Source organism: Bos javanicus, chromosome 9, assembly GCF_032452875.1.
Source record: "Bos javanicus breed banteng chromosome 9, ARS-OSU_banteng_1.0, whole genome shotgun sequence".
In the NCBI taxonomy this organism is placed as follows: domain Eukaryota; kingdom Metazoa; phylum Chordata; class Mammalia; order Artiodactyla; family Bovidae; genus Bos; species Bos javanicus.
In genome coordinates this window covers 97963485-97990517 of record NC_083876.1, presented here as the reverse complement: position 1 = coordinate 97990517, position 27033 = coordinate 97963485, and the positions used below count along the sequence as shown (strand labels likewise).

The window sequence follows — 27033 nt, the reverse complement described above, 5'->3', positions numbered from 1 at the left end:
TGAACCCTGGGTTGGGAAGATCCCCTGGAGGAGGGCATGGCAATGCACTTGAGTATTCTTGCCTGGAGAATCCCCGTAGACAGAGAAGCCTGGAGGGCTACAGGCCATGGATGGGGTCGCAGAGTGTCGGACACAGTTGAGCACAGTTGAGCACAGCACAGCACAAACAAGTAATCTGATCTTAAGAACCGTGGCAGTAACAAATGAGGTGATGAGAGCATGTCTGGGGAGCTCACTTAATTAGGGTGGTCATGAGAAGATCTTACATGAAGATGGCCTTTGAGATGCTATCCAAAGGATGAATATGGGCTTTGTAAAGATTTAGGAGAGCATCCAGGCAGGGGGAACAGCAAATGCCAAGACATAAAATTCAGAAAGAGTTTGGTTTATTTCAGAAACACAAAGAGAAAACCAGTATGGCTACAGCATGGCGTAGTTGTCAGAGTAGCTGTGCACGAAGAGGTGAAGGCTGGAGGAGAAATGGGAACCCCGTGATGTAGCCCTATGGGTTGTAATAAGGGGTATGGATTTTTTTCTGAGAACAAAAGCATGTAATTGAGATATTTTATGTAGGACACTTGATTTTATTCTTAGGTCAGAAGACTCATCTGACTGCTTTGAGGAGGTTTAGATATGAATGAGAAAGACTTGTTAAAAACATACTGCTCTTATTCAAGAGAGAGAGAATGATGGAGACAGTGGAGACAGAAGTAGGAAAAAATCTAAGATGTATTTTGGAGATAGGACTAAGAGCTTGATGATAAGAAAGGTGAGGGAAAGGAATAAATTTATGACGGCTGCTTTGTTTTTGGTATAATATTGACATTACAGTGAAGACTAAGAGAGGAGCTCGTATAGTGGGTGGAGTGTTTGACGAAAACTAAGATAAATTGTGACAAGTGCTCTAATGAATACCTACCATACTTCATACATGCACACGGTATTCATTAATCCCATATGTTTTGAGCAACTAGCATGTGCCAGACACTGGATATAAGCTAGTCAATAATACAGACACAGGTGTTGGTCTTCGTTATGCCTAGGTTGATACTGATAAATACTCTGGAGGAAAAGAAAGAAGGGAGTAAGGGTTAGGTGTACCATATGAGGGGATTATTTGTCATTTTAAAGAACATAGTTGAGAGGGCTTCCTCCCCAAGTTAACATTTTAGCAAAGACTTGTAATATTAATAAGTAAATGCAAGAAAAAAATCATGGGAATAATTGAGTTCAGTATATTTCTCTTTACCATATCTATTCATTTATGTTACCCCCTCTTCTGCTAGAACGTGGACATGAAAGTGGAAGATGGCTCATTTGTAGAAGCTGGCTAATTCTTGAACAGGGTAACTGTTATGTGCATACACAGGGATAGTTCTTAGTTACCTTGGTTAATGAGAAATTATCCAAATCCATCTAGGCTTTAAATAAAGTAGTAGAGTCTAAAAGGGCAAAACGTGAAAAACAAGAAAACAGTGGTCTTTATTTTATTCTGCAGTAGAAGCAGATGCAACAATGGCATTAAAAAAGTATGGTGTCAGTTTTTATTCCAAACAATAGCTGGGGCATGGGTGATTATTAAATGTCAGCACACATAGCCTGTTTGCAGATTATCACTTCTACTTCCAAAGACAAGTCCAGGCACATTGCACTCCATAACAGAAGTTGGATAAAAAGAGAAGCAAAAGGTGGAAAAGAGAGAAAAGCAATGAGATGCATTATTTTCTTGAAGTAATTTATCACAGCTCTTGCTTCATCAATATGTGTAAAAACTTCCACATCATCAAAAAGGGTAGTAGCTCCTTCTGCAATCAATCTAGAAATAATAAGCTAGGCATGTTTCTTTCTTCGCTTTGTTATAAACATAAAAATATATGTCTGCTAGTATGTCAAGAAAAGAAAAATATTGGTGGTTTTGGTATTTTCTTTCAGTACTAGTTATTTGGAGTTGTCATCTTAAGGAATAATGTAATAAAAATGTTGATATACTGAAATACATTAAGATGTATTAGTCACCATATATCTAGAGGTTGCAGAGAGGAGGAGAGAGAAATAATAAAATTTGAGTGTGATGTTCTTGTGATAACTTTGTTACATTCTTAAATATTATCATACCTTCTTCCTAACTCAATTTTAGTGGTTTTTCTGGGACACATAAATCCTATGGGAGAGTTTATCCATGATTAAATTTTTATATCATATGTTATATGTGACAAAATTTTCACATCAGTGAGTGCAGGTGAAATTAGCCTTCTGTTTTTTACCTGCCATTAACATTTGATGTTATTTAATTAATATAACATTAATACCTCATTATATCTGGAAAATTGTAGAGGAACACCACCATTTAGCTAAATAATACCTCCAGAAAAAAAATTGTTTACATTCTGTTGTCTTTGTAAGACTGAAGTCATTTGTTTAATTTGTTTCTTCCAACCTAATATTAGAATCCGTTTTGGTGATGACCATTTTTATTGATATTATTTATGTCAAAAATGAAGATGCAGCAGATATATTGCAGCTTAGAAATAATGTTCACTGTATTTAGTGCTGTATAACTGTACTCTTTATATTGGAGTGATAATTCCTTTATATGAAGAAAAGGCCAGAAAAGTATAATCCTGAAATCTAATTCCACCACTACTTCTAAGTTACATTCAATCTAGGAATTTATAAGAACCATAAATTAGTAAGACAGGTATATCAGTTCAGGTGAATATTCATTGGAAGGACTGATGCTAAAGTTGAAACTCCAATCCTTTGGCCACCTCGTGCGAAGAGCTGACTCATTGGAAAAGACCCTGATGCTGGGAAAGATTGAAGGCAGGAGGAGAAGCTGACGACAGAGGATGAGATGGTTGGATGGCATCACCGACTCAATGGACATGGGTTTGGGTGGACTCTGGGAGTTGGTGATGGACACGGAGGCCTGGCGTGCCACAATTCATGGGGTCGAAAAGAGTCGGACACGACTGAGCAACTGAACTGAATGTCCTTCCACTTGTCCCTGAGATCACCCTGTTTCACTGGGTGTCCAGTAACAAATGCATGACTTGGGAGGGGGCATAAAGGGATAGATGGGGGCATGCCTTCTCACACAGGAATTGTGATTTTTTCTTCTTCTCCATAAACATGGCTATGATGTCTCAACTTCAAACTTAATGGGAAGCTTCCTCTTCTTTTGTAAAGATAGATTTTTACTTATGTTAGGTAGGTAGAATAGGGAAAAGGACTCCAAAACGGTGATGACTAAAAGACAAGGAAGGTCAAAGGAAGGTATGAGGACCAGAGTTAAGACTTCAGGCAGAACAAACAGCACTCCTGGCTAAGCCGAATTTGCATAGGGCAGACCCAGGTGGAGGGAAAAACAAAAGGAGGAGCCAAAGCGCTTTCTCACTCTCTCTCTCCCGCATGCTTACGCTCTTTCTCTTTCTCTTTCTCTTTCTCCCTCTCTTACTTTCTCTCTCTCCCTCCCCCGCACACTCCTCCACTCTCTTCTCTTCGAGTCTTTGGGTTGGCATGCCCTCATGCTTCGAGGATGGATTCTCCTGCTATCTTCTAAATAAAATAGAGCTGTAACACTAATTTGCCTAAAAGCTATAACATGGTTTGTCCAAGACCCGAGAGCTGTGAGGGCTTTAATGTCCGTCGCGCCAAATCTTTGTTGCGATGAGACAAAGAACCGAGGAACATACACTCGCGTGACACTTATGTTATGTAGTTCATTCTTTTTCATTCCCATAAAGTTGGCACAGATCACAGCACTCCTTCCTAGGACTGATATTTTGCTTGTTAGTTTAAACAGAGATATAATTGATGTGAAGTGAGGTGAAGGTGAAAGTCACTCAGTCGTTTCTGACTCTTTGTGACCCTATGGACTTAGTCCATGGAATTCTCCAGGCCAGAATACTGGAGTGGGTAGCCTTTCCCTTCTCCAGGGGATCTTCACAACCCAGGAATCAAACCCAGGTCTCCCACATTGCAGGCAGATTCTTTACCAGCTGAGCCAGAAGGGAAGCCAAAGAATACTGGACTGGGTAGCCTATCCCTTCTCCAGCAGATCTTCCCGACCCAGGAATCGAACCAGCTTCTCCTGCATTGCAGGTGGATTCTTTACCAACGGAGCGATGAGGGAAGCCCCTATAATTGACATATCACATTGTAATTCTCTTAGATACCAGACTTAACTCTTAATCCAGATACATTTCATAGAATATTGAGTTTTATTAGAAAAAACAGACTCTCATACTTTGCAATTTCAAACTACATTACACAACTGTAGTAGTCAAACTGTATGGTTTGTGTAAAACCTGACGTATAGACCACTGGAGCAGAGCAGAGATCCCAGATACACCACACATGTATGACCAACTGATTTCCAACCAAGGCGCCAAGAATATATAAACGGGAAAGAACAGTTTCTTCAATAAATGGTGTTGAATAGTTACATGCGAAAGAATAAAACTGGCCCGCTACGTCACATATAAACATCAACTCAGAATATAAAGACTTGAATCTAAAACCTGAAAGCATAAAAAGGGATGAAATCTTGTAATCTGCATCAATGGGGATGGACCTTGAGGGCATTAAGTTAAGTGAGATCGGTCAGGCATTAAAAGGTAAATACCATATGGTCTCTCGTATATGAGGAGTTACTTTTTAAAAAAGATTACCCCTTCTCAGCCCCACAGACAAACTGACTTCATGGATGAAGAAGACAGGTTGGAAGTTGTCTGAGGGGAGGGCTTAAGGTACGGGAAAATGGGTCAGAGGGGTCAGAAGGTGCAGGTTTCCAGTTATAAGATAAGTCACGGTGGTGTAGGTTACAGCATGGTGATACAGTTACTACTGCACTGTACATTAGAGAGTGACACAGTGAATCCTAAAAGTTCTCATCAGGAGAATAAAAAGCTTAGTAAGAGTGATGGATGGGTATTAATTGCTTCATATGCAAATATTGACCAAGTACATTATACAATTGATACTAATAAAATGTTATGTTAATTATACTCAGTAATTAATTGATTGACTGATTAATCATAGTATTTTTGTTTCAGTTAGTAAGTGCTTTTGGGGGGTTGTTATCAGCAAATTGGGAGAAGGCAATGGCACCGCACTCCTGTACTCTCGCCTGGAAAATCCCATGGACGGAGGAGCCTGGTGGGCTGTAGTCCATGGGGTCGCTAAGAGTTGGACACGACTGAGCGACTTCACTTTTACTTTTCACTTTCATGCACTGGAGAAGGAAATGGCAACCCACTCCAGTGTTCTTGCCTGGAGAATCCCAGGGACAGGGGAGCCTGGTGGGCTGCTGTCTAGGGGTCGCACAGAGTTGGACATGACTGAAGTGACATAGCAGCAGCAGCAGCAGCAAATTAAGTAGTTTTAATGTTCATGTCTGGAGAAGGAAATGACAGTCCACTCCAGTATTCTTGCCTGGGTAATCCCATGGACAGAGGAGCCTGGTGGCTACAGTCCATGGGGTTGTAAAGAGTTATAAATGACTTAGTGACTAAAGAACAACAGTTAGAACTGGATGTGGAACAATAGACTGGTTCCAAATAGGAAAAGGAGTACGTCAAGGCTGTATATTGTCACCCTGCTTATTTAACTTATATGCAGAGTACATTAGGAGAAATGCTGGGCTGGAAGAAGCACAAGCTGGAATCAAGATTGCCAGGAGAAATATCAATAACCTCAGATATGCAGATGACACCACCCTTACGGCAGAAAGTGAAGAGGAACTAAAAAGCCTCTTGATGAAGGTGAAAGAGGAGAGTGAAAAAGTTGGCTTAAAATTCAACATTCAGAAAACTAAGATCATGGCATCTGGTCCCATCACTTCATGGGAAATAGATGGGGAAACAGTGGAAACAGTGTCAGACTTTATTTTTCTGGGCTCCAAAATCACTGCAGATGGTGACTGCAGCCATGAAATTAAAAGATGCTTACTCCTTGGAAGGAAAGTTATGACCAACCTAGATAGCATGTTGAAAAGCAGAGACATTACTTTGCCAACAAAGGTCTGTCTAGTCAAGGCTATGCTTTTTCCAGTGGTCATGTATGGATATGAGAGTTGGACTGTGAAGAAAGCTGCTCGCTGAAGAATTGATGCTTTTGAACTGTGGTGTTTGAGAAGACTGTTGAGAGTCCCTTGGACTGCAAGGAGATCCAGCCAGTCCATTCTGAAGGAGATCAGCCCTGGGATTTCTTTGGAAGGAATGATGCTAAAGCTGAAACTCCAGTACTTTGGCCATCTCATGCAAAGAGTTGACTCATTGGAAAAGACTCTGATGCTGGGAGGGATTGGGGGCAGGAGGAGAAGGGGACGACAGAGGATGAGATGGCTGGATGGCATCACTGACTCGATGGATGTGAGTCTGAGTGAACTCCGGGAGTTGGTGATGGACAGGGAGGCCTGGCGTGCTGCGATTCATGCGGTCGTAAGGAGTCGGACACGACTGAGCTACTGAACTGAACTGAACTGAACTGAAAGAACAACATCAATGCTAGTGTATTTCATTTTGCATTGTATAAATCTGGAGCTTTAAAGTAGTCACAATTTCGTGATTGTGTTTTAATTTGAGGTTTCTTTTACCTTTTTAAATGTAATAATTTTTTAGTTATATTTTCAACTAGGATCCCAGGTTTTTGGTTAAAAATAGGAAAGGTGAAATTTATTTAATAATGCAGAATTAAGTGAACTAATACAAATGCTTACAGGTAGTTCCCATCAAAGCAAATACATGTTCAAAGATGAGTTTTAATTTACTGGACTGTATAAAGTTTTCTTTGACTCCTTATCTTGAACTTTAAATGTTTAGCCTTAAAATTGTCTCCTGGATTGTAATATTTTCTGTCAGAGTTAAAATTAGGAAAGTACTTCATCTATTAGAATATGTAGTTTTTATTACAGAAAGACCTGTTCAACTCTGTATGGTGAGAAAGATAAGACACACATTGGCATCTTAACCCTTAAAGCTTATACTGGAGGAGACTCTGTGTATGTCTATGTATGTACGCACATAAGTTTGTCATAAAAGTCAAGTTGAAGTGAAACATGCCTGATGTTTTTGATAGTTACAGTTAACCCTTGAACAACATGGATTTGAAACTAGGTGGGTCCACTTATGTGTAAATTTTTTTCAAGAGTAAATGCTGCAATGATACATGATTTGCAGTTGATTAAGTCTGCAGATGTAAAACCTCGGACACCAAGGAGCCGCAGATACTGAGGAACTACATATATGGAGGCTGACCATAAGTTTCTTGTGGATTTTCTACTGCTTAGAGGGTTGACACCCCTAATTCTTGAGTTGTCAAGGCTTAACTCTGTATCAGTCTACATCGTAGAATTAGAGGTCCTTTGTGAGAAGCCATGTACAGTCACACATCTGATGCCCAGTTTAATTAACAACAGACATTTGTTAACCATATATTGGCCTCCGGTATGAAGTGCATAATCGTGATACAACCTTCAGAATATCATAGAGTTCAGAATATAAACATGTAGATATTTTGACGTATTCCTTTTTAAATGTGTGATAGTTAACATGCTGTCTGAATATTAAAAGATTGTTCTTTTGTGCAATATAAAATTTAGCCTTTAAAAGTTTGAAGGGACGCCTCCAGACTTCTCAAAACTATCGAAGACCCTTCCTGCTCTCTCATCACTTACTATTGCAGAGAGTCATCCATTATAATACTGACATCCTCATGGCTAATGAAAACACCTTGCTTTTTTCCTAAAAGTAATCAGTGAACTGTGACTTTCTTCTGTAATAATGAAAATATCCACTTGGAAATCCCTTACTTGGTTTTTCTGTGTCTGTCATTAATTTGTTTTTATCTCTGAAATATTTTGAACTCCTTCTGCCTTTAACCACTCCCATCTTCTCTGTTCTCAAGGCATTCAGTATATTTTACTTGGTGCAGGCCCATATATATCGTATTTGATCATATCTGCCCCTAGGATGTTTAATTCATTTCTGTGACATCAGTGTCTAGCACTGTGCCTAGCACATAGTTACTTATTAAGAAAATATTTGTTGAAAGTACGAATGAATTTTAATGTCACTAGCAATTTGTTCTAAGTGTTACTCATACTGACTTTAGAGCATATGGAAATTAGAACAGTGTTAATAATTTGAGCAAATTAAGTTTCTGTATTAACTCTGAAATATATGTCTCCTTTTTTTCATACAATTAGCACTAGTCTGGGTCCTGAAAGCACTTTGAGGCACAGCAACTGTAGGATATTTAAAAGCAAAGCTTTACCACATTGTAAAAGCAAACATCTGAATGCAAAAAATGATGTTTGTGAAATTTGTAAGTTTCTTTCCATAACTGCAGGCTTCTCTGATGAATAAAAATAGGAAAGAAAGACATCTAAAATTAAGTGAACGCACATTCACTTGTTTGGTTGTTCCCAGAGTACTAATAGCGTTTCCCAGGTGGCGCAGGTGGTAAAGAACACACCTACCAGTGCAGGAGACATAAAAGGAGGCAGGTTCGATCCCTGGGCCTCTGGAGGAGGCCCTGGCAATACACTCCAGTCTTCTTATCTGGAGAATCCCATGGATAGAGGAGCCTAGTGTGCTACGGTCCATAGGGTTATGAAGAGTTGGACACGACTGAAATGGCTTAGCATGCATGCATGTGAGCAGAAAGTTTTCCTGAGTTACAGTTTACATAATAAAAATTTCACTCGAACTATATTTCCATTTTTTTTAGTATTTTTGCAGAGTTCTGCAACTATCACCACAATCTATTTTAGATTTCATCACCCCTAAAAGAAACCCCTACCCTTTAGCCATAACTCCCATTTCTCCCTGAATACCACCCTAGTCAACCACTAATATACTTTCTTTGTCTAAAGATTAGCCTGTTCTGGACATTTAATATGAATGAATCATGTAACTTGTGGTCTTTTGTAACTGGCTTCTTTTACTTAGTATTTATGTTTCCTTAATGTTGTATCTATAGTTGGAATCAGTACCCTAAAAAGGATACTAATTTAAAAATTACCATTAAATATTTAATTGTATGAATATACTACATATATGCATATGTTGTCTAGTCGCTAGATTGTATCCAACTTTTTGCAACTCAGGGACTGTCGGAGAAGGCAATGGCACCCCACTCCAGTACTCTTGCCTGGAAAATCCCATGGACGGAGGAGCCTGGCGGGCTGCAGTCCATGGGGTCGCTAAGAGTTGGACATGACTGAATGACTTCACTTTCACTTCCTACTTTCATGTGTTGGAGGAGGAAATGGCAACCCACTCCGGTATTCTTGCCTGGAGAATCCCAGGGATGGGGGAGCCTGGTGGGCTGCCGTCTATGGGGTCGCACAGAGTCAGGCATGACTGAAGCAACTTAGCAGCAGCAGCAGGGACTGTAGCCCGCTAGGTTCCTCTGTTCAAGGGACTTCCCAGGCAAGAATACTGGAGTGGGTTGCCATTGTCTTCTCGTGGGGATCTTCCCAACCCGGGGTTGGAACCCACATCTCCTACATTGGCAGGTGGATGCTTTGCCACTGAGCCACCAGGAAAACCCTACCACCTGTATGCCTAAATTCATCATTAATTCATCTTTTGGTCATTAAAATGAGACTGATATGAACATCCGTGTATAAGTTTCTACATGGAAATAAATTTTCTTTTCTCTTGAGTATATGTGTAGGAGCAGACTCGCTGGCTTGTATGGTAACTGTGTGTGTTTCATTGTTTGAAGCACTGCCTGACTGTTTTCCAGGGACTGCACCATTTTACATTCACACCAGGCATGTATGAAGTTCCAATTTCTCCACGTCTATAGAGAGATTTTAAGAGATCTTAATAAATGTATCCAAAGGGAACTTAAGAATGTAACATCATTTTTATGATTACCAGAAAGCCATTTTGCAATTTATTTTGGAAAATAGGGTTGCTTTTTATTGCGTTAATAGCTACTATTAATAATACTCGCAGCTACAAACATTTACTGATTGTTTACAATATACATGTAGTCTGCCATTTCATCCTTGCTACAGCGCTGGATAGTAGACGCGAGTGTGGTTTCCATTGTTGAGGACACTAAAGCAGAGCAAGGTAAATGAAGGAAGAGTGAGAAGGGAGTCCACCAAGGCGACCGGACATGAGAGCTCTATATATTAAATCACACTCTGCCCTGGCATATGTTGACTGATGCTGCCACAGGTTTTTTCTGGGAAGTTAGAAAATACACTCACGATTGGAATTTTGTATTTAAAGTTTAACATTAAAATTACAGTATAAGTTTTGGTCTGTGGGACAGAGACTCCCTTTTATTGACCATTTTGTTTAATTGTTAATTATGTTTTGTGTTAAGTCAATAGAAGACATAGGATTATGATTTCTTTTTTTTTAATTCAATTTTTTAAAAATTTATTTTATTTTTTGGTGACACAGTGTGGCATGGCGGATCTTAGTTTCCCCACCAGGGATAGAGCCCACACCCCCCTGCACTGGATGCACGGAGTCTTAATCAGTGGACCACCAGAGACGTCTAGGATGTGATTCTCATAAACTATTAATGCTATCATGTGGTGAATGTCTACTGTGTTCCACACACTCTTCCAAGTCTGTTTCTGTATTAACTCAAAAGTAATGTGATGCTGACTTTAAAATATATTAGCCTAAATGCTTTTAATGCACAAATCAGTGAGGTATATTAGCTCACAGTAAAAACATTTACTTTTCTCAAAATTAAAATTTACTTTTCTCAAACATTTCTTTTACTCAATTTAAATAATTTAATTATATTCATTTTTTCATCTTAAAAATTAGTGGCTAATATTCACATGAAAATATGTTATACAACAAAAAGAGAGATGCAATTAACACCACAGTGAGGTGTCACCTCATATCTGTTAGAATGACTCTCATGAAAAAATGTACAAGTACCATGTTGGAGAGGATGTGGAGAAAAGGGAACCTTTGTATATCATTGATGGGGATGTAAATTGGTGCAGTTACTTGATGTGACATGCTTTATGGAGAAACTATATGTGTTAAAGAAGCTTTGTTGGGATATGAGTTTGATGGCTGCTGGCCATGGTTCAGTGTTAATGAATCAGCTATGTATCTTAGATGTCTTTAAACAGAGACACACGTAAAAAAAAAAGCTATGTATTGATTGGTTGGTGAAAATTTTGTGATGAGAAGCTCACAGGAACCTAACTTTGTATTTCTCTTAGGAGCTGTGGGTTAGTATTCTACTAATTTAGTGTTTGTGGTGACTTTATAGAACCTAACTACCATGAAAAACAAAAATGGATTATTTTTGTTTTAAATTTCTTTCTGTGTCACTCTGAAACATCTCTGAGATAAAAAACATCTTTTAAATATGTTTTTATCAAAGCCTTGGGGCTGCATATATATTTTGTTTAATTTGAGGAAAATGCCTGCCTTTTGACATGATTTGCAAAACAAGTCTTATTATTGGATCAGTCAGTAAGAATTTATCAGAAAAAACCAATGTCCCCCAGTAGCCATTTTGTTATTATTTAATTCTTAAACCTCAGTGGGTAAGTGACTGTCTGGCTGGATGGCTGCCTGGCTGGCTTGTTAGGTGAATGAATGACTGGATGGGTGGTTGAATGGATACAAGATTGGATGTTAGGGAAGGAATAGAACTTTGCCAGCAGTTCATTTCCCAATTGAAATAAGGCAGAGTCTATGGGGTCGCACAGAGTCGGACATGACTGAAGCGACTTAGCAGCAACAGCAGCAACTTTTATTGGATTGACAAAAAAGTATGTTTGTCTTTTTCCATCAGATCTTATGGAGAACTGCCCCCACCCCTGCAATTTTTTTGGACAATCCAATATTACAAATGACAGTCTTATGTCTACTCTCCTGAGACTCAACTCAGTCTTATCTCTACTCTCCTGAGACTCAAGGAATTGCTTCTTGGCAAGACTGAGGGTGTGGAAGATCTTGTCCCTCTTTGCTTTATCTGAATTCCTAACAACCCAACCTAACCCAGATGATAGTCTGAGATGCCTAAAATAAACCATTGTTAATGCCAACTTTCACTCTACTGTATAAGAAGTGAAGTGAAGTGAAGTTGCTCAGTCATGTCTGACTCTTTGCCACCCCATGGACTGTAGCCTACTAAGCTCCTCCATCCATGGGATTTTCCAGGCAAGACAACTAGAGTGGGTTCCCATTTCTTTTCCAGGGGATCTTGCCAACCCAGGGATCGGACCCTGGTCTCCCGCATTGTAGGCAGACTCTTTACCGTCTGAGCCACCAGGGAAGCCCTACTGTATAAGAAGCCAAGCACTATTGTAAGTTAATGGTTAAAAGAAGCTTTTTAATCACCAATAATTTAAGTTACCCTTTTTGTTTTGGATACCATGTGCTAATAAACCAGAGTGAAACTGGGAAAGAATGAGTGGGTTGACTTTCTTTTTAAAAATGGGAAAATGTTGATTTTGAAGAGAAAGTAGGATAAGAACTATTATGAACTATTAAGAACTATTATGACACCTCAGCCATAGACACGTTTTCTAACATACCAGTCTTAAGTAAGCTTACATGAGGGTTCAGAGGTGTAGAGATTACCTTTTACCTCCCGGGGTAACATATAGTCTTTGTAGCGAGGGGCTCAGGACACCGCTTCTAGTTCCTGCTTCTTTCCTTTTAAATCTCAGGTAAACCACTTTTCCTTCTCATACATCTGTTTATTCACCTTAAAAGTAGGAGTAGTAAATGCTGTCACAATCATCATTCACAGCTGTTGTGAAGATTAACTGAGATAATGTCTGTAAAACACTTTGAAAACTGAAAGCTCAATATAAACATAAGATATCATTATCAGTATCCTAAAGTCACTTTGGATCGATTACAGTGTACTCTAAAGCACAGTCAAATACAACTCCATTGGGAATACCTTTCTTGCTGAATAAAAATTTTCTAACCAACTAAACATTAATAGCTCAGTTGGTAAAGAATCCACATGCAATGCAGGAGACCCCGGTTTGATTCCTGGGTCGGGAATATCTGGAGGAGGGCTAGGCTACCCACTCCAGTATTCTTGGACTTCCCTTGTAGGTCAGCTGGTAAAGAATTCACCTGCAATGTGGGAGACTTGGGTTCCATCCCTGGGTTGGAAAGATCCCCTGGAGAAGGGAAAGGCTACTCACTCCAGTATTCTGGCCTGGAGAATTCCATGAACTGTATAGTCCATGGGGTCGCAAAGAGTCGGACACGATTAAGTAACTTAAAAAAAAAAAAAATTACTATTGTGCAATTGATGTAGTAACTGAAATTTTAAAACCATATGGTGGGCTTTAGGTAAGAGTTAATAATTGCATTTTAAAAATTGATTAACTTTCAAACTATTTCTGTCTCTGTTTGTAAAACGCAGCTCTTGTAAAGAGTGCATCGTTACGTAAACCTTGTTCTTTCCTATCTGACAGCCTGTGCCTTTTAATTATAGTATTTATTTCATTCAAATTTAATGCAATTATTGAAATGATTGAATTTGAATCTGTCATTTTATTATATGTTTTCTACTTACTCTTCCATTTTTGCTCCTCTGTTACTTCATTTCTGATTCTAGTGGATTCAATGTTTTGTAGAATTCCACTGTAATTTTTATTTGCTTTTTGACTTAACATTATAATTTACTCCAAGAATTTTAATGCATATTCTTAAATTTTGACAGTCAATATTGTTAACATTGCACCAGTTTCCCCCCAAAATGTACAAGAAATGGTTGTTATCCATCCCCTGTTTTTTTTTTTTTTTTTGGTCATAGTTATTGTATTTATACTTTGGACCACTCATGAAGCTTTTTAATTTCTGTGTTGAATGTTTTCTTTGCTCAGCACCATAACAGACTACCACTAGCTTGGAAAGTTTAAATAATATAAATGTAGTTTTCCACAGTTCTGGAGTCTTGAAGTCTGAGATCAGGGTCCGGCATGGTTAGGTTCTGGGATGGGCCTTCTTCCTGGCTCAGACAACCTCCATCTGCCCACACCCTTGTGTAGCAGGAGGGGAAGCAAACATTCTGGCACCTCTTCCTATAGGATCAGTTCAGTTCAGTTGCTCAGGCATGTCTGACTCTTTGTGACCCCATGAATCGCAGCACTCCAGGCCTCCTGTCCATCACCAACTCCCGGAGTTCACTCAGACTCATGTCCATTGAGTCAGTGATGCCATCCAGCCATCTCATCCTCTGTCGTCCCCTTCTCCTCCTGCCCCCAATCCCTCCCAGCATCAGGGTCTTTTCCAACGAGTCAACTCTTTGCATGAGGTAGGATAGGGACACAAATATCATCATGACGGCCCCATTCTCATGACCTTATTATGTAAACCCAAGTACCTCCACAAGGTTCCATCTCCAAATATCATTGTATTGGGTGACAGGGCTTTAAAATATGAATTTGGGGATGTGACTTAATTAAGTCCATATAATCTGTTATGTTATTAAGGAAATTAAGATGAACAAAGCAAAATCCCTGTATATTGTCGTCTGTATTTACTCAGATATTTTTGCATTTCTGTTGTTCTTAAACTTTCACAAGGACCATCATTTCCCTCCGGTATCATTAACCTCTAAAATGAAGTTTTTATTAGCATTTCTTATAGGGTGAGTCTGCTTGTGACAGATTTTCTTAGTTTTCTTACATCTTGAAAAGCAAAAGTCAGTGTCTGACTCTTTGCAACCCCGTGGACTATACAGTCCATGGAATTCTCCAGGCTAGAATACTGGAGTGGGTAGGCTTTGCCTTCTCCAGGGGATCTTCCAACCCAGGGATCGAACCCAGGACTCTGGGATTGTAGGCGGATTTTTACCAGCTGAGCCACAAGGGAAGCCCAAGACTACTGGAGTTGGTAGCATATCCCTTCTGCAGCAGATCTTCCTGAATAAGGAATCAAGCTGGGATATCCTGTATTGCAGGCAGATTCTTTACCAACTGAGCTATCAGGGAAGCCTTTCTTACATCTTAAAATATCTTTATTTTGCCTTTATTCCCAAAGATTATTTTTACTGGATATAGAATTCTTTATTTAACAGTACTTTTGTTTTTAATGTGAAAACCTTAAAGATGTTATAATTTTACTTCTGGCCTCCCTTGTTTTTAATGATGAGGTAACCGCAACAAAATGTGGAAAATTTTTTAAGAGATAGGAATATCAGACCACCTTACCTGCCCCCTGAGAAATCTGTATGCAGTTTAAAAAGCAACAGTGAGAAGCAGACATGGAACAACATGGTTCGAATTTGGGAAAGAAGTACGTAGAGTCTCTATATTATCACCTTGCTTATTTAACTTATATGCAGAGTACATCATGTGAAATGCCAGGCTGGTTAAAGCCAAGCTGGCACTTAGTTAAAGCTATGTTTTTTCCTGGAGAAGGAAATGGCAACCTACTCCAGTATTCTTGCCTGGAGAACCCCACGGACGGAGGAGTCCACGGGGTCGCCAAGAGTCAAACACGACTGAATGACTTCACTTTCATACTTTCATGGTTTTTCCAGTATTCAGGTATGGATATGAGACTTGGATTGTAAAGGAACCTGAGTGCTGAAGAATTGATGCTTATGAACTGTCGTGTTGGAGAAGACCCTTGAGAGTCCCTTGGATAGCAAGGAGATCCAAGCAGTCAATCCTAAAGGAAATCAGTCCTGAGTATTCATTGGAGGGACTGATGCTGAAGCTAGAAACTCCAGTACTTTGGCTACCTGATGTGAAGAAGAGACTTATGCTGGGAAAGATTGAAGGCAGGAGAAGAAGGGAATGACAGACGATGAGATGGTTGGATGGCATCATCGACTCAGGGACATTTTCTCTTCTAGAATGACATCTAGGATGTCATATTACATTTAGTTGCCATGTCCCCTTAGGCCCCTCTAGATGGTGAAAATTTCTCAGACTGGTTTTTGATGACCTGGAAAGTTTTGAGGGCTAATGGTCAGGTATGTTTAAGACTATTCCCCAAATGGTATGTATCTGATGCTCCTCTCAAGGTTAGCCTGGGGTTTTGTGTTTTTGAGAGGAAGACCCCAGAGATAAAAAGCCATGGTCATCCCATCAGATGAAGGGTACACAGTATCAGTGTGACTTATCTCTGCTGATGTTGACCCTGATCACCTGGCTAAAGTGCTGTTCTTGGGTTTCTCCACTAGGAGGTTTCTCTTGTTCCCTCTTCCCACACTGTGCTCTCTGGAAGAAGTCACTATTTGAAGTGCTCACTGAAAGGATGGAGTGTTATAGTCCATCTCTTTGAGCGGGTCTTTCTCTTTGCCGAGATGCTTTGAGTATGTTATGCATCTTTGTGGTTCATGAACCTGTCAGAGATGTGGGTAGACAGAGTTGGAGATTCCCTTTATGCTTCTTTTCCTTCTGGGATTTTTCCTGCTGTTCTCTTCTTAAAGGCAAGTTTCTCCAGGTTCAGGATTTTGCTTCTTTGCACCAGAAAGACAGTTTTTGCCACCAGAGTACCTGCAACCCTTCATGCCATCCAGATTGTACCTGGCTGTGAACTAAGAGCTGTGAAAGTGAGCCTGCCTGCCTTTGCTTCTGCTGACATGTGCTCTCTACCAGAGTCTCCCTTCTTTTCACTCTTCGGTGTCTTCAGGTCCACATACTTTCTGCAGGGAATTGATCTGACATGTTCCTGAGTCATTACAAAAAGCAGAAATGCTGGCCTGTGTCTAACACTGTGATAGTGAGGATGAAGAGACTAAAAGAAGTTTCTGATCAGAAAGAACTTAAAATAGAGTTCAGTTTAGTTCAGTTCGTTCAGTCAGGTCCGACTCTTTGTGACCCCATGGACTGCAGCACACCAGGCCTCCCTGTCCATCACGAACTCCTGGATTTACTCAAGCTCATCATGTCTGTCGAGTTGGTGATGCCATCCAACCACCTCATCTTCTGTTGTCCCCTTCTCTCACCTTCAATCTTTCCTAGAGTCAGGGTCTTTTCAAATGAGTCAGCTCTTTGCATCAGGTCGCAAAAGTATTGCAATTTCAGCTTCACCATCAGTCCTCCCAATGAATATTCAGGACTAATTTCCTTTACGATTGACTCGTTGGATCTCCTTGCAGTCCAAGGGACTCTCAAGAGTCTTTTTCAACACCACAGTCCAAAAGCATCAATTCTTCGGCACTCAGCTTTCTTTATAGTCCAACTCTCACATCCATACATGACTACTGGATAAACCATAGCTTTGGCAAAGTAATGTCTCTGCTTTTTATATGCTCTCTAGATTGGTCATAACTTTTCTTCCAAGGCGCAAGTGTCTTTTCATGGCTGCAGTCACCATCTGCAGTGATTCTGAAGCCCCAAAAGATAAAATCTCTCACTGTTTCCATTGTTTCCCCATCTATTTGCAGTGAAGTAATGGGACCAGATGCCATAATCTTGGGTTTTCTGAATGTTTTAAGTTATATGATATAAATAATAGCCTTAAAATAGTAACAATATTCTGGATCCTGTAAGAATCCAATAAAAGTTTTTGTACATAAATCACTTAACATTGAACTGTGGTTCCAAAAATGCTATATACTTCTAGAGATTTGTTCTTCACCAGTACTCATTGGTTATAGGACTAGATTACTGTAGACTAAATTATATTAGAAAAGAGTAGGACTCAAAACAGTGACATTATTTGACTTTTATTTTTTAAAGGAAATTGTCGAAGTCAAAATCTATCCTCTGCAGCAAGCAGATAATTTTGCAATCGTGTCATTCTGATGGTTAATAAAATGGTTGTTTTCATGGTGCTATTTCCTAGAGCTTCTCTCTCACAAAATCTTGTTCATTTCCCTAATGTGCAACACTTTGAATGATGGGCTACAAAATAAGGGGCAGGGGGAGGTCATCATGGCCCAAATAGGGGATTTCTGCCAGTTGAGTTTGATCTGTGACTAAAGCCTGGATGGGTCCCATAGTTAACCACAGTTCTCAGCTCTGCTTGATGCAAGTTCAGCATCACGATTTAAGGCTTCGTTCTCCAGTGGAGGCCTGTGTTTCCATTGTCAGTTGAAGTTAGGGCCTTAAGAGCCAGAGAGTAGATTCACAGTTGGTTCTTTTAGGGAAATTGGGTGCATCTATGCCTGATCCTTACCTCAATGCATTTGTTGTTGTTATTCTTTATATCTGTTGTGTAGAAGGGGTAACTTTAGTAAATGTTGCAGTTAGCTTTCTTCTAACATTTTCCTTTGAACTTAGAAGTCACCTTTATGATCAAATAGCAAGTGCTTCCTATCCCTTAATTGTTGATTTTGCATTTGTTACTTTCCCCTCCTCCCCACGTGTTCGTCAGATTATAATAGTGGCTCTTTTTCAAAATAAGTGTTTACTTTTTTCTTAAAATATCTACAGTTTTCAAGTGCTGGTCAGACTTTCATCTCCTATGTACTTTAATCCTACACTGTAGATGTTCTTGTTGAATCATACTTTGTGTTTTTCTCAATTTAAGAAAAAAGTAATTAAAGTTCAAGTTTAGAGCATACAATAAAATACCCAATTTGGAAACTCATTCATCTAGGAAGTGTGTTAAATTTTTTCACTAGCAGAGTCCTATGAAAAATGCCTAATATGCTGCAGCGTTTTTAAAAATGTTTTAAATTATGACAGCAAGAAATAAGGAGTATTAACAAATTTGATGTTATGAATACTGAAGATATACTATGTGATTTGTGGGAGGTTAATTTCACCTTTATGTAAGTATTTTGAGATTCTCATAGAAGTTGTTAAGTACATGTTCAATAGAGTTTTTGTGAGCCAATTCTATAGCTTTAGGAACATAGCAATTGGTCCTAAGAATTAGATAACTATGGACTCATATTGTTCTGAGAATTATCTGACGTAGAAGGTTGTGAGAGAGTTGAATTTTAAAATAAGATAAAGTAAAAATCATGGTGAATGAAAATTTCCCATATTAATACATTAAATTACCCAAAAATTATAAGACATGCAGCTTGGATAATGCAACCCTAGGTGGGCAGTCAGAAAAGAAGAGATCAAGCAGAACCCTGGGCACTCTGAAATCAGTAAGAAAGTATGTCCTGTGTTGTAGAAGGAAACCAGGAGGACTTAGTGGCAGATGCTTAGAGAAGAGTGAAAAGTGCTATTAGATCAAGGGCTAATTATTGCTGATTATTCCCAAATGGCCAAATATGAAAAACATAGAAAAGCAACCATTGATTGAAAATATGGAGGTCATACCAAGAGCAGTCTTTAAGACTTCAAGAGTAGGTTCGTTAAAGAATGCAATGGAAAGAAATGGAGAGTTAACAACAATAAGAAGTTCACAGTAGATTTTTCTGAGCATAGATGTGGGATAAGGAGTGGAAGGGAATCAGAGGACAAGTTGTGTCTGCTTGGGGCTGGTGATACTAGAGTGATGTTTCTTAAAGGTAAAGAAGAAACTGCCTTACCAAGGGACATTCAGAGATATGTAGGGTTACTTTTGGTTGGCACAATTATTAGAGTATGCTCCTGGTATTTACTGGGCTGCAGCTGGAGCTGAACAGCCTATAGATGCGATAAGGGCATTCTTTTTTGAGAAGGAACTGTCTTGCCCTAAAAGTGTTGATCCCATTTATACACTGATGGTAGTGGTCTGTCTTGAGCTGTGCTTTTGTTTAATTCACTCAACAAATATTTTAGTTGACCAAATACCTGCTATGTACTTGATCAGTCTTTCCATGATAAATTCATAGTCTATTTCTGAATTGTTGCTCAACAATATTAATGTATATAGTATTGATATGATTTATCCAAGTTGAGTTTAGGCTCACAAACTTTAATTTTCTATTTATGAGGAAAACAAAAGGCTTTTAGATAGTAATGTTTTCATTAGTGCCACAGAATTATCTAGTATTTATTTTGCAGATTTTTTTTACCCCTTTAGTTTTCTTTATAATTCTTTTCCTTAGGGTGGAATTCTCATGATTTGAACCTCTAGAGAAAATCAGCAACTTTAGATCTCCTTAAATATTTCTCCCTTTTTAAAAAATTATTATATTGGGGTATATTTGATTAATAATCTTGTAAGAGTTTCAGGTGAACAGTGAAGGGACTCAGCCATACATATACATACAGCATTAATTTGTTTATTTGCTTTTTTGCACTTTACTTTCACTTGCTTTCTGTTCTTTTCCTAGCCTTTTCGTTTGTCTTTGTTTATATTGATATTGGCATTTAAGGCTACAGAGTTTCCTCTGATTACTTCTTTCAATGAATTTTATTTATTTAACCCTTTTTAAAATAGCTTTTGTATGGTTTTTCGACTGCTTCTTCCCCATTTTTACTTCAAAAAAAAAAAAAAAAAATCTATTCACACTACCAGAATATCAATTTGGAACTCAGACCATAGCTTTTGGTCACCATGTCTTCTCTGATGAATTGGTTGCCTTATGGTCTCTGATCTAAGGATACCAAGAATATACTTCAAGGGCTTCCAATATATTTTTATTTTGCCTCCTCTCACTTTCAACAGCATCACATGGCATCTACTTTAACGTATATCAAAAACACCTTTTCCTCTGTAATTTTTTTTTTTTTTATCAGTTTTCTTTATTTGGGACACTTTTGTCACAGTTCTTACCCTTTCTAAATATTTTCTATGCTGGTAAAATATGTCAGGTCTTTGCGCTTGTAGTGCATCTCTGGCACTTAACCTCAGTTTGGTATCTTTTGTATCTCACTGTGTCTTATAACTATTGTTCATTGTTCTTTGCTCTTAGCACTTGACTGCAGCTTTTACTTTCAATCTCATTTCTACTGCTAACCTGTACAGAGGCCGTCTGATGTATGGTATAAAGACTTTTTGCTGTTGTGTTTTACACACACACACACACACACACGTACAGTCAAAAGGAAAAGGAATGTGGACTTTTCTTCTGAGAATAGTTTAGGCAGTGTGCTTTAGGAGAAATGGAATAGCGTTTAGAGGTAGTTTGAAGTGAATTTAAATTGTGATTCCATTACAAAGTAACTAATGTCCTCAGAAAAGTGATTACAATTGTCAAGGCCTTCATTTACTTTTCTTTTAAATAAGGATACTAATAGTGACCTTACCAGATCATTAGGAAGCTTAAAAATGGCCTATGTAAGGTACAATTTCTACCACGTAGTAATTACTTGACTATTATTGGTATTGTAAATATTATTTAATTATGATTATTATTTGGTGGATCATCTCACATATTGAGAACTACTGAGTGCTAATGCTCCATTTAAAGAAGATACAGCAGAAAATTAACTGTAGTGCCTGGCCTTGAGGAGTTTATGAACTTTCATAGAAGGTAGGAAGACATATACAAATATCCATTTTTTAAAAGTCATTGTGGGATTGTTGTAAACACTATAAGTATTATTAATGTATCATAGAACACTCTCTGTGCTTTATAAATATTTTGAAGATTAGGGAACTGAGAGTTAAAGAGTGAAGGTTAGTATGTTCACCCTAGTCCCCTAAGCTGATAAGGGACCTATAGGATTGGCGACTAGTTCCTCTCAGTTTGGAGGGTGTATTTATCTCCTGTGTTGTACTGCGTCCCTGAGAAATTGTGGCAAGCCTCACAAGATGTACATAGTAACAGCCCCTGAATCCTAAAGAGGTGAACTCAGTCCTGACGCAGCTGACAGTGAGTGGCCTCTGGGAGGAGGTCACGTCTTAGATGGATCCTGGGGTGAATGGGCTTTCAGCAGGCAGCCGTGAGGAAGGGAGTGTCATTGAATGAAGGTAAGAGGCAGGGGCAGGAGTTTTCTGTGGTCTGTGTTTTGGGGGCATTTAGTTTAAAAGCTTTAAGCCTTTAAAATTTTTGAGGGCTGTGACACGGTGGAGCTCTAGAATAAGGTTTACTTTGCTGAACAATGTAGGACATTCTGAAAGTGAAAGGAGAATATTAAGACTTCAGTTGCGTTTCCCTGGTGGCTCAGTTGGTAAAGAATCTGCCTGCAATGTGGGCGACCTGGCTTAGATCTCTGGGCCAGGGAAGCTTCCCTGGAGATGAGAATGGCAGCCCACCCCAGTATTCGTGCCTGGAGAATTCCATGGGCAGAGGAGTCTGGTGGGTTGCACTGGGACCTGCAGTCCATGGGGTCACAAAGTGTTGGCCCCGACTGAGCGACGAACACACACACAGGACTTCAGTTGGGAGGCTATTGCAAGAATCAAGACGTGATTTGATAAGCACTGTGACTGGAGGAATGCAACGGAAAGGACAGACGCAAGAGCCTTGGAGGAGGTGGATGGCATTGGCAGCAAGAAGACATGGGAGAGGCTGCAAGGCTCCAGCCTGGGCCTTGAGGAGAATAGTGGTTCCAAGAAAAATGGTATCTTTCAAAAGACGGGGCAAATACATGTTTCCGTAAGACCCCGTGGAGCCTTTTGGCTGGGGCCACCAATGAGGGCTCGGGCTCTTAGACACAACCTCGTGCCGTCACTCTAGTTCAGAAAGTGGTTTGATTTCTTTCCAGTGCTATACCATGAGTGCCAGCGCGATGCCTTTGATTTTTTATTAAGGGGGATGCTGTAGAGGCCCTGTGAGTTTGTACAGGCTGTCAGAGCTGAATCGCCTGGATAAACTCTTGGGAATCTCACAATTCCAATCAAGCAAGTGTTCTGCTTGAGTCCCCCCTGTTTTGCAGGACGGATGTCAAAGGGAGCATGCAATTTTGTTTGTGGGTCACTGACTAATATATGAGAGGGAAATCCCATAGGATAACTCCATTTTTATCCAAATGTTGCTCCATAGCCTTAAGCTTTATAAGTGAAAGAAAATGCAGACTGCTTATCAAAGGGCAGGAGAGGGGCAAATCAATTCAGAAATGTTGCATTGCCATTAAGGATTGTGATTAAATGCAATTGCCATTTGAGGGTTTTGACTAAAGCTTCTTTTTTGTTTTTTGGCCAGTGTTTGTCAGGTTCAACTCTAACCACGGGTTCCCAGTGGAGGTCGATTCTGACACCAGCATCTTCCAGCTCAAGGAGGTGGTTGCTAGGCGACAGGGGGTTCCAGCTGACCAGCTGTGTGTGATTTTCGCAGGGAAGGAGCTCAGGAATGACTGGACAGTGCAGGTGAGTCTCCCTTGGTGGAGGGCTCCTGGGCTGCGGCCTGCCCCATTGCTTATGCAGCTTGCGCTGCCAAGCTGACATTCATGCCTGAGATCTAATAGAATAAATAGCGCCTAGGGATTCCTTGAACTTTACTCCACACCGCTTCATTAATTCTGACCTTCTTAATTATGCATTAAAACAGCAAGCAGGTACCGATCGGAAGAACAACTGTGACTGGGAGAGAGAGGAGAGAGAGAGAGAGAGAGCACAGACTGGGCTTAGTGAATAAATGTTTACCGACTACAGCCGCAGCAAGGCACCGTTTCTGGGTGTGTTCAATTTCTACCGTACTTATTCCACTTGAATCTTAATGAAGGAGTCACAGAAATTGTCCCAGATCCGGCTGCTCAGTCATGTGCCGGGAGGGATCTGTAACCCAATTCTGACCCCTGGAGGATGGTCCCGGGTCTGCCGCCGCAGCTCAGGATGGGAGGAGGTTTTGGGGCTCAGGGCCTTGGGAGCAGACTGGAGAGCTGCCTGCCCATCAGCGCCCCAGCCGGCGGTGGAGGAAGACGCACGCACCGCGGACGTCCACCTGTGTGTTTAATTTCTCCAAGTTTCAGTAACATGTTCCCCAGAATGGGCTGCTGAAATGTTGGAGAGGGTGCAGCCAGTGTTTTTCTTTCCTGTCCCTGATGCTTTGAGGGCACCTCGGGGCTCCTCATAGCATCAAAGCGCTGTATCTTTTCATGGGGTGGGGGTGGGGCTTCATTCCCAGCTGGTATTTCCGCAGGGGAAGGCGTGAACTGCGTAGGCGACTGGGGAGCAGTGCCTTCCTCTGGGAGTGGAGACCTGTTTTGTGTTGGGGAAGCCAGCAAACAGGCCTCCATACGGATTGAAGTCATTCTCTGAGAAAGTATGAAAAACCAGTTGCTTTCTGTGGACGGTTCAGGTGATCCTGAAGAACCCCAAACACATTCCCCGCTCCATCCCCTTTTTTTCACCAGCACAGATGAGTTTCATTTCTGCTTGCAGCTGTTTGGGGGGCTGCTCTTGAGAACAGTGGTGGTGGTGCGATGCTGTGTCTCTACCCGGAGTCCCTACTTTATTGACATCCTATCGCTGTCTCTTTCTGGTGATGATATTTACTGCTTTGCGAAAGGGTTTCAGATCTGGCTGTAAGAGAGACGCTATGGAAATGTGAATTGCCCCCTCCTTCTCCAGCATCTCTTCTCTGACAGCAGTCTGCTAGGCTCACTGTGCACACAGGGTGCTGTGCTTTGCTTTTAGGCAATTTATTTTTATAAGGCAAGTACCTGTGCTGAAAAGTGTTTTGGTGTTTTTTTTTTTTTTTTTCAATCAACTAGAAAGCTTTTTTTTACTGTACCTGCCAAACTCTAAAGCCAAGAATGTTCCCATCATAAATTATTTTAAAACAACTTCTTGAACCAAAATATTTTATGTTACCCAAAGTTTTCAGGTTCTAAAGTTTCTCACCTGTACCACTGGAGGGGATAGGTTATACCGATTACTATAGACAATTGATTTATACAAATGGATAGATACAAATGTAGGTATCTGGATGGATTCATTAAGATTCTTGATTTTAACAAACACTTACAGTATTCTGGGCTTCTGAGGGGATCCCAAAGAAAGGCAGTACCCACTGCTGTTTTCTTAGAGACTGCTGTTTACTTAGGCCCTCTAAAATCAACAATAATACTAAATTGAACTACATAGGTTAAAAATATCAGCGATTTCATGTGGCTCAAACTAATAGCTATAACATAAATATGTCAAACACGGTAACTGCCATATGAAAACTGAAATATAAGTATTACGAAATTTTAAAGGTGTAGGAGAAACAGCTGAGTGAAAGTCACCAATAAAGACTTCTGGGTGAGTTGAAACTCAAGTGGGATTCTGGAGATAAGAATGAGCGTGAGAGGTGTGTGGGAGCAAGCATAGGGTCCTATTCCTGTAGAACCTAGAGGAGATGTGAAGGTGGGTGACAAGGGAATTGGGAGCTGTAATTTACAAAGCTTTGACCCGTGTGACACTGAGGTTTCGTGAGAGGAGATGGAGAACAAAATAAGATGCCCTGGAGGGAAATGCGAGTCTGGAGATCCTGTTTCATCACTGGCAGGAGTTTCACAGATTACAAGAGTTAATGCCAGGGGGAGATGCTGACACATGGTCATGTGGAGGTGTGGAGCTCAGGGCTTGCTTTATGTTTGAGGACTCTCTGCGTCGGGGAAGTACTGCAGTAACTGGAACAGATTCAGTTGCCAAGGTGCAGAGTGTACGGCACAAGCAGTTCCTTGGGTAACAGGAGAGGAGCCGGTATAGGAGGCATTGTCCATCCAACTGACATGTTCATAGATAATTTGGGAAAGAAAATTACTAGTAAAGAATGCATGTGCTGTGAAAACACGGAGGATGAGGAAGAAAAGAGCCTTTGGACTTGGTGACAGTGGTGGTGACTCAGGGACCTTCGGTCCAGGACTGTAGTTGGAGAAAGCCAGCTTGCATGGATTCAGCATGAATCACGGGCCTTTGTCACAGGCACAGCTCATCTGGTCATCAAGGGGAAGGGGAGACAGGGAGTTCATGGAGGAGCAGCAGTTCCCGCGCTGTGTTGTTCCTTTCACAGCCCTTGACTGTGTGCATGGCTGACTTTGATACGGTTGTAATCAGTGTGAAAATGCAATTTTATGTAGTGAATTTCTTTCCCTTAACATTATGTCATAGGCTTTTTCTGTGATGTTGTGTATTCATTTCTAAGTGTCTAGATGATCGTGTCCGACTCTTTGCAACCCCATGGACTGTAGCCCACCAGGCTCCTCCATCCATGAGATTTTCCAGGCAAGAGTACTGGAGTGGGGTGCCATTTCCTTCTCCAGGAGAGCTTCCCAACCCAGGGATTGAACCTGGGTCTCCCGCATTGTAGGCAGACGCTTTACCATCTGAGCCACCAGGGAAGCCAACATATATAGGGAGCATCTAGTTTTTAATATTACAAATTAAGGCAAAATAATTTTTTAAACGGTATCTAATATACTTAGAGAATATGGCCTCTGTGTTTCAGTTTGCATGAAGTATCTCTTGGTGTGTCCAATTTTCTTGAAGAGATCTCTAGTCTTTCCCATTCTGTTGTTTTCCTCTATTTGTTTGCATTGATCACTGAGGAAGGCTTTCTTATCCCTCTTTGCTATTCTCTGGAGCTCTGCATTCAGATGGGTATATCTTTCATTTTCTCCTTTGCCTTTCACTTCTCTTCTTTTCTCAGCTGTTTGTAAGTCCTCCTCAGACAACTGTTTTGCCTTCTTGTATTTCTTTTTCTTTGGGATGATTTTGGTCACCACCTCCTGTATGATGTTATGAACTTCCGTCCATAGTTCTTCAGGCACTCTGTCTATCGGATCTAATTCCTGACTCTATTTCTCACTTCCACTGTATAATTGTAAGGGATTTGATTTGGGTCATACCTGAATGGCTTTGTGGTTTTCTCCACTTTCTTCAATTGAAGCTGGTGATCTGAGCCACAGTCATTTCCCGGTCTTGTTTTTGCTGACTATGTAGAGCTCCTCCATCTTTGGCTGCAAAGAATGTAATAAATCTGATTTCGGTATTGACCATCTGGTAATGTCCATGTGTAGAATCTTCTCTTGTGTTGTTGGGAGAGGGTGATTCCTATGACCAGTATATTCTCTTGACAAAACTCTATTAGCCTTTGTCCTACTTCAGTTTACTCATTTGTAAAACTGAATTAATAATAATACCTCTCTCATTGGGATTTTGTGAGGACTAAGTTAATTTATGTAAAACTCTTAGAGCAGAGTATGACATATAGTAAACACTGTCTATATAGTAGCATTTATTAGCATCATCACTATCATAGTTGTTATTATTGTTTATTATTATCAGGGTCTAAGTGATCACCTTAAATAATGTGACAACTCTTCATCATGAATTATGA

At 40.1% G+C, this 27033-nt stretch overlaps 1 protein-coding gene and 1 non-coding gene across 7 annotated transcripts in view; one reads left to right on the top strand and one right to left on the bottom strand.

Moving 5' to 3' along the window:
- PRKN (parkin RBR E3 ubiquitin protein ligase) overlaps positions 1-27033 on the top strand; it is a 1237035-nt gene that overhangs the window by 214796 nt on the left and 995206 nt on the right. For all 6 annotated transcript variants that reach the window (XM_061428497.1, XM_061428495.1, XM_061428496.1 and 3 more), the window contains one exon: positions 22912-23075. In XM_061428497.1, the coding sequence (XP_061284481.1) occupies positions 22912-23075 (164 nt within the window). The remainder of the gene's footprint in view (positions 1-22911; positions 23076-27033) is intronic.
- Positions 25964-26035, bottom strand: TRNAC-ACA (transfer RNA cysteine (anticodon ACA)). The gene has a single exon. It is a non-coding gene; the product is annotated as a tRNA-Cys (tRNA).